We start from the raw sequence: 8,958 nt of genomic DNA, 5'->3' as shown, positions 1-8,958 counted from the left end.
TCTTGGCCAGGGTCGCAGTTGTAAATGAGAACTTGTTCTCAACTAGCCCACCTGGTTCAATAAAGGTGAAATAAAAAATAAATAAAAAAAGTGCCTTGCACAAGGGCACAGACAGATTTTTCACCTCGTCAGCTCAGGGGATACAAACCAGTGAACTTTGGGTTACTGGCCCGTCACTCTTAACTGCTAGGTTACCTGCCGCTCCGCCAGCAGTTCATTATCAAGAGTTTATGATGAGAGAAAAGAAGGCAAAGGGTAATGTGAAATCAGAGAAACAGGACACATCATCTGAGCTCAACTACAGTCACGGCAATGTATGGATTTGACTGTTTTATTTATATGTGAATAGTTTATAATGGTTTTAAACATAATTTATGCATCTGACTAAATTCTATTTATGATATATCTGATTTCTGGTCCTAAAATTCTGTATTCTTCTTTTACAGGGTATTGAGATGTTCTTGTGGACAGTATAATCTCGGAAATCCCAGACCTGTCGGGAAGCATTGTTCATATGGGAGGCAGGCAACCTCGTGGGATTAAAGACAGACCATTCCTCCCCATAGCAACTATGCATATAAGTCATTCCAGAACCAACAACTCCCCCCCAAAAACAAGCTCAATCAATCACCCAGAAGATTTACATTTACAGAATTTTCACTTTAGTCATCGACTTAGTGACTTCTTGTCATTGAGTGAAAACTGACCAGCAAACATGCTTCAAACAGACTCTGAGTTCACTAAAACACGATGGATCTGTACAATCATAGGACTGGGCTTTTACCTGGTGGACATTGTGACAGATGTGGGACTAGCAGTGAAGTACTTCCTGGTCGGAGACCTGGTCTGGGCTGGACTGACTCTAGTCTCTGTGGCGGTCTCATCGGCAGCCACACAGGTCTTCAGCTACACCTGGTACAGAGATGACATGAGAAAACCCCTTGTTAACCCAGGTGGAGATGGGCTGATATCTTGTATGAATAGAGGAGGACTGATTGGACTCCATGTCATGCAGACGGGCATCTTTACCAGGTATGTGAAGGTATTAGGTGACATATATGAATATTATATTTATTCTCAACTTCATAGTGACGTTCGCTTGTGATGTTCACAAGATATACACACGATAGTACGCTTCCCCGAGGGGATGACGAAATCATCCGAAAGTAATTTTCATCTTTGACAGTTATTTAGCCTTTGTAACCTGGTATCTTTTGAAATCAGATCTTTAGATGCAGGTTAGTGTTATAAAGTCAGACTTATTTAACACAAAGACAAGTACAATGACAGATAAGACTGTGTTCTCTTGCATGGGACTGAAACTCCATGTCCTAATATTCTCTCTGTCTTTACATGTCATCTGGCATTCTCAGGGAAGTGAGAGGGACTTGTCAACAGTCCTTATTTTCTCTCTGTCTTTACACATCATCTGGCATTCTCAGGAAGTGAGAGGGAGTTGTCAACAGTGCTTATATTCTCTCTGTCTTTACACATCATCTGGCATTCTCAGGAAGTGAGAGGGAGTTGTCAACAGTCCTTATATTCTCTCTGTCTTTACACGTCATCTGGCATTCTCAGGAAGTGAGAGGGAGTTGTCAACAGTCCTTATATTCTCTCTGTCTTTACACATCATCTGGCATTCTCAGGAAGTGAGAGGGACTTGTCAACAGTCCTTATATTCTCTCTGTCTTTACACATCATCTGACATTCTCAGGAAGTGAGAGGGACTTGTCAACAGTCCTTATATTCTCTCTGTCTTTACACATCATCTGGCATTCTCAGGAAGTGAGAGGGACTTGTCAACAGTCCTTATATTCTCTCTGTCTTTACACGTCATCTGGCATTCTCAGGAAGTGAGAGGGACTTGTCAACAGTCCTTATATTCTCTCTGTCTTTACACATCATCTGGCATTCTCAGGAAGTGAGAGGGACTTGTCAACAGTCCTTATATTCTCTCTGTCTTTACACATCATCTGGCATTCTCAGGAATTGAGAGGGACTTGTCAACAGTCCTTATATTCTCTCTGTCTTTACACATCATCTGGCATTCTCAGGAATTGAGAGGGACTTGTCAACAGTCCTTATATTCTCTCTGTCTTTACACATCATCTGGCATTCTCAGGAAGTGAGAGGGAGTTGTCAACAGTCCTTATATTCTCTCTGTCTTTACACATCATCTGGCATTCTCAGGAAGTGAGAGGGACTTGTCAACAGTCCTTATATTCTCTCTGTCTTTACACATCATCTGGCATTCTCAGGAATTGAGAGGGACTTGTCAACAGTCCTTATATTCTCTCTGTCTTTACACATCATCTGGCATTCTCAGGAATTGAGAGGGACTTGTCAACAGTCCTTATATTCTCTCTGTCTTTACACATCATCTGGCATTCTCAGGAAGTGAGAGGGAGTTGTCAACAGTCCTTATATTCTCTCTGTCTTTACACATCATCTGGCATTCTCAGGAATTGAGAGGGAGTTGTCAACAGTCCTTATATTCTCTCTGTCTTTACACATCATCTGGCATTCTCAGGAAGTGAGAGGGAGTTGTCAACAGTCCTTATATTCTCTCTGTCTTTACACATCATCTGGCATTCTCAGGAAGTGAGAGGGAGTTGTCAACAGTCCTTATATTCTCTCTGTCTTTACACATCATCTGGCATTCTCAGGAAGTGAGAGGGACCTGTCAACAGTCCTTATATTCTCTCTGTCTTTACACATCATCTGGCATTCTCAGGAAGTGAGAGTCAACAGTCTTCAGGTAAAATGAATGGCATCTCAAGTATGTTACTTGGGCATAGTGGTAATGTTATGTGTAGACTGGACTTACCATAGTAGTAGCATTACATACTGCACCTGTGCAGACTGGAAATACCACATTCTTGTCTTTCTGTCTGTCTCTAAAGTGCCTTCCGAAAGTGTTCACATCCCTTGACTTTTTCCATATTGTGTTATGTTATAGTCTGAATTTAAAATTGCTACAATTGAGATTTTGTGTCACTGATCTACACACAAAACCCCCGTAATGTCTTAAGTAGAATAATGTTTTTAGACATTTTTACAAATGAATTAAAAATGAAAAGCTGAAATGTCTTGAGTCAATAAGTACTCAAACCCTTTGTTATAACAAGCCTAAATAAGTTCAGGAGTAGACATGTGCTTAACAAGTCACATAATAAGTTGCATGGACTCACTCTGTGTGCAATAATAGTGTTTAATATTATTTTTGAATGACTACCTCATCTCTATACCCAACACATACATTTATCTGTAAAGTCCCCCAATTGAGTAGTGAATTTTCAAGCACAGATTCAATCACAAAGAGCAGGGAGGTTTTTCAATGCTTTGCAAAGAAGGGCACCGATTGGTAGATGTGGAAAAAAAAAGAGAAAGACGGAATACCCCTTTAAGCATGGTGACAATATTAATTACACATTGGATGGTGAATCAATACACCCAGCCACTACAAAGATACAGGCGTCCTTCTTAACTCAGTTGCCGGAGAGGAAGGAAACCACTCAGTCCCCATGAGGCCAGTGGGGACTTTAAAACAGTTACAGAGTTTAATAACTGTGATAGGAGAAAACTGAGGATGGATCAACAACATTGTAGTTACTCTACAATACTAACGTAATCGACAGAGTGAAAAGAAGGACAGCTATAAATATTAGTGCATTTTATATGAACTGTGATTGATTTTTTTTAAAGTGTTGAACTGTACAAAGAGCAATTTTGTTCTGATAAGTTTTAAAAACTTAACACACTTGTTTTACTAAATGTTACAGATGTGAGACATCTACAGTGTCAAATCTTAAACAGATGTATTTCTCTTCCTCATGAACCCTCTTGCCAAGAATATCTTCATCTTACCTTGAAGAATAGTTATTGTTTATTATACAGAATAATAAATATTCCAAAACATACATCCTCTTTGCAACGTGTCACTTAAAGAGTCAATCAGCTGTTTAAACAATAACACAGTATCCTCCACACCACTGTTTTGGTAAAAAAACTGAGGGATGAGTCTGGAGAAATGTACCCACTCTCAAATCAATAGACAGATCTATGGGATGCCAGGACTGACCATCCAAAGTTAGAGTGTTAACCATGTTTTGAGGCTGCATAGTGTTTGTTCACATTTACTTAGTTTACAAACATTGTAGTGAAACAAGCGTATATTGTGGGTTCTGAAGGGGTACAATAGTTGAACTAAGCTCATTTATAAGTTGTACTTTCCATGTAAATTATATTTAGTGTCCAAATGTTTACACATCTCTCTCGCTTTGTTAATCAAATCAAATCAAATGTTATTCATCACATGCTTCGTCAACAGCAGGTGAAGATTAACAGTGAAATGCTTAATTACGGACCTTCTCAACAATACAGAGAGAAACATGGAAACATAATAACGAGGAATAAATACACAATGAGTTATGATAACCAGGCTATATACAGTGAGTACCAGTACAGAGTCTATGAGTAATGATAACCAGGCTATATACAGTGAGTACCAGTACAGAGTCAATGAGTAATGATAACCAGGCTATATACAGTGAGTACCAGTACAGAGTCAATGAGTAATGATAACCAGGCTATATACAGTGAGTACCAGTACAGAGTCAATGAGTAATGATAACCAGGCTATATACAGTGAGTACCAGTACAGAGTCTATGAGTAATGATAACCAGGCTACATACAGTGAGTACCAGTACAGAGTCTATGAGTAATGATAACCAGGCTATATACAGTGAATACCAGTACAGAGTCAATGAGTAATGATAACCAGGCTATATACAGTGAGTACCAGTACAGAGTCTATGAGTAATGATAACCAGGCTATATACAGTGAGTACCAGTACAGAGTCAATGAGTAATGATAACCAGGCTATATACAGTGAGTACCAGTACAGAGTCAATGAGTAATGATAACTAGGCTATATACAGTGAGTACCAGTACAGAGTCAATGAGTAATGATAACCAGGCTATATACAGTGAGTACCAGTACAGAGTCAATGAGTAATGATACCTAGGCTATATACAGTGAGTACCAGTACAGAGTCTATGAGTAATGATAACTAGGCTATATGCAGTGAGTACCAGTTCAGAGTCAATGAGTAATGATAACCAGGCTATATACAGTGAGTAGCAGTACAGAGTCAATGAGTAATGATAACCAGGCTATATACAGTGAGTACCAGTACAGAGTCAATGAGTAATGATAACCAGGCTATACACAGTGAGTACCAGTACAGAGTCAATGAGTAATGATAACTAGGCTATATGCAGTGAGTACCAGTTCAGAGTCAATGAGTAATGATAACCAGGCTATATACAGTGAGTAGCAGTACAGAGTCAATGAGTAATGATAACCAGGCTATATACAGTGAGTACCAGTACAGAGTCAATGAGTAATGATAACCAGGCTATACACAGTGAGTACCAGTACAGAGTCAATGAGTAATGATAACCAGGCTATACACAGTGAGTACCAGTACAGAGTCAATGAGTAATGATAACTAGGCTATTTACAGTGAGTACCAGTACAGAGTCTATGAGTAATGATAACCAGGCTATATACAGTGAGTACCAGTACAGAGTCTATGTGTAATGATAACCAGGCTATATACAGTGAGTACCAGTACAGAGTCAATGAGTAATGATAACCAGGCTATATACAGTGAGTACCAGTACAGAGTCAATGAGTAATGATAACTAGGCTATATACAGTGAGTACCAGTACAGAGTCAATGAGTAATGATAACCAGGCTATATACAGTGAGTACCAGTACAGAGTCAATGAGTAATGATACCTAGGCTATATACAGTGAGTACCAGTACAGAGTCAATGAGTAATGATAACCAGGCTATATACAGTGAGTACCAGTACAGAGTCAATGAGTAATGATAACCAGGCTATATACAGTGAGTACCAGTACAGAGTCAATGAGTAATGATAACCAGGCTATATACAGTGAGTACCAGTACAGAGTCAATGAGTAATGATAACTAGGCTATTTACAGTGAGTACCAGTACAGAGTCTATGAGTAATGATAACCAGGCTATATACAGTGAGTAGCAGTACAGAGTCTATGAGTAATGATAACCAGGCTATATACAGTGAGTACCAGTACAGAGTCAATGAGTAATGATAACCAGGCTATACACAGTGAGTACCAGTACAGAGTCTATGTGTTCAGTTACTACCACCTGTTGAAGGCTGGTTTCAGGGTGTCTGTCTGTCTGCCCTCCTGTCCATTCGTCTGTCTGTCTATCTCTATACCAATACACATATCTCTTTCTGTTAGGTACTACCACCTGTTGAAGGTGGGATACAGGGCGGTGTTTTCCAAGCCCCTTGGGCCTGTTGAATGCCCCAGAGATGTGCACCTGGCCCTGTTTGGCCGAGCGACTGATCTGAGCATGCTCAAACTGTTTGAGACGTTCCTTGAGAGCGTTCCACAGCTAGTCCTCCAACTCTACATTATGCTGGGTCACGGACACAGGTCCATACTACAATGTGAGTACTGTAGCAACGGTCATCAGAATTGATAAAAGATTTTAAAAACTATTTTTAAAGGTTTTAAAAACAACTAATGAAGGCGACAGTTGAAGATTCTCCAAACTTTTAGATTTGTTATAAAATCCATCAGATATTGATAGAATTATAGCACATAAAACATTTTACTGGCACGGACAAGTAATGAATGGAGTTCAGGAATTTTGGTGGAATTCAGGTATTAAATTGATTGTAAAATGTATATATTTAAAAAAATTACATTCGGAAAGTATTCAGACCCCTTGACCTTTTCCACATTTTGTTACGTTACAGCCTTATTCTAAAATGTATTAAATCGTTTATTTCCCTCATCAATCTACACACAATACCCCATAATGACAAAGCAAAAACTGTTTTTTTAGATATTTTTGCAAATGAAACATTTACATAAGTATTCAGACTCTTTACTCAGTACTTTGTTGAATCACCTTTGGCAGCGATTACAGTATCGAGTCTTCTTGGGTATGACGCTACAAGCTTGGCACACCTGTAGTTGGGGAGTTTCTCCCATTCTTCTCTGCAGATCCTCTCAAGCTTTGTCAGGTTGGATGGGGAGCGTCGCTGCACAGCAATTTTCAGTTCTCTCCAGAGATTTTAGATCGGGTTCAAGTCCGAGCTCTGGCTGGGCCACTCAAGGACATTCAGAGACTTGTCCCGAAGCCACTCCTGCGTTGTCTTGGCTGTGTGCTTAGGGTCGTTGTCCTGCTGGAAGGTGAACCTTCGCCCCAGTCTGAGGTCCTGAGCGCTCTGGAGCAGGTTTTCATCAAGGATCTCTCTGTACTTTGCTCCTTTCATCTTTCTCTCAAACCTGACTAGTCTCTTCATCAGACCAGATAATCTTGTTTTTCATCGTCTGAGTCCTATAGGTGCCTATTGACAAACTCCAAGCGGGCTGTCATGTGTCATGTGCCTTTTACTGAGGAGTGGCTTCAGTCTGGCCACTACAATAAAGGCCTGATTGATGGAGTGCTGCAGAGATGGTTGTCCTTCTGGAAGGTTTTCCCATCTCCACAGAGGAACTCTGGAGCTCTGTCCGAGTGACCATCGAGTTCTTGGTCACCTCCTTGACCAAGACCCTTCTCCCCCAATTGCTCAGTTTGGCCGGGTGGCCAGCTCTAGGAAGAGTCTTGGTGGTTCCACATTTCTTCCATTTAAGAATGATGGAGGCCACTGTGTTCATGGGGACCTTCAATACTGCAGACGTTTTAGTACCCTTCCCCAGATCTGAGCCTCGACATCATCCTGTCTCGGAGCTCTACGGACAATTCCTTCAACCTCATGGCTTGGTTTTGGCTCTGACATGCACTGTCAACTGTGAGACCTTAAATAGACAGGTGTGTGCCTTTCCAAATCATGTCCAATCAATTGAATTTACCACAGGTGTACTCCAATCAAGTTGTAAAAACATCTCAAGGATGATCAATGGAAACAGGATGCTCCTGAGCTCAATTTCAAGTCTCATAGCAAAGAGTCTGAATACTTATGTAAATAAGGTATTTCTGTTTTTTATTTAATAAAAAACGTGTTTTCGCTTTGTAATTATGGGGTATTGTGTGTAGATTAATGAGGATTTGTATGTATTTAATCCATTTTAGAATAAGGCTGTAACATAACAACATTTGGAAAGAGTGAAGGGGTCTGAATACTTTCAGAATTTACTGTATAAACATTTTCTTATTGAATCAGGAATTTGTGAAAATATTTTATATTAAAATAAAGAAAATTATATGTGCGTCATATATGAAAACATTAATACAAAGGGTTAGAACAGGGCTGAAACCACCAAACACCTGTTCTGTGTACCCTACCTGTATTCACCTGCTCTGTGTACCCTACCTGTATTCACCTGCTCTGTGTACCCTACCTGTATTCACCTGCTCTGTCTACCCTACCTGTATTCACCTGCTCTGTCTACCCTACCTGTATTTACCTGTTCTGTCTACCCTACCTGTATTCACCTGCTCTGTCTACCCTACCTGTATTCACCTGCTCTGTCTACCCTACCTGTATTCACCTGCTCTGTCTACCCTACCTGTATTCACCTGCTCTGTCTACCCTACCTGTATTCACCTGCTCTGTCTACCCTACCTGTATTCACCTGCTTTGTCTACCCTACCTGTATTCACCTGCTCTGTCTACCCTACCTGTATTTACCTGCTCTGTGTACCCTACCTGTATTTACCTGCTCTGTGTACCCTACTTGTATTTACCTGTTCTGATCACCCTACCTGTATTTACCTGTTCTGTCTACCCTACCTGTATTTACCTGTTCTGTGTACCCTACCTGTATTCACCTGCTCTGTCTACCCTACCTGTATTCACCTGCTCTGTCTACCCTACCTGTATTTACCTGCTCTGTGTACCCTACCTGTATTTACCTGCTCTGTGTACCCTACCTGTAT

At 40.4% G+C, this 8,958-nt stretch overlaps 1 protein-coding gene across 1 annotated transcript in view; it reads left to right on the top strand.

The window, feature by feature from the left end:
* The first annotated feature begins 715 nt into the window (after positions 1–715).
* Positions 716–8,958, top strand: part of xkr9 (XK, Kell blood group complex subunit-related family, member 9) — a 12,137-nt gene continuing 3,894 nt past the window's right edge. Inside the window, exons 1-2 of the mRNA XM_038973020.1 lie at positions 716–1,032; positions 6,306–6,517. Coding sequence (XP_038828948.1) covers positions 716–1,032; positions 6,306–6,517 — 529 coding nt within the window. The remainder of the gene's footprint in view (positions 1,033–6,305; positions 6,518–8,958) is intronic.

The sequence above is a fragment of the Salvelinus namaycush genome, chromosome 33 (genome assembly GCF_016432855.1).
Source record: "Salvelinus namaycush isolate Seneca chromosome 33, SaNama_1.0, whole genome shotgun sequence".
NCBI classification, from domain to species: domain Eukaryota; kingdom Metazoa; phylum Chordata; class Actinopteri; order Salmoniformes; family Salmonidae; genus Salvelinus; species Salvelinus namaycush.
This window is presented reverse-complemented; position numbering and strand designations above follow the sequence as displayed.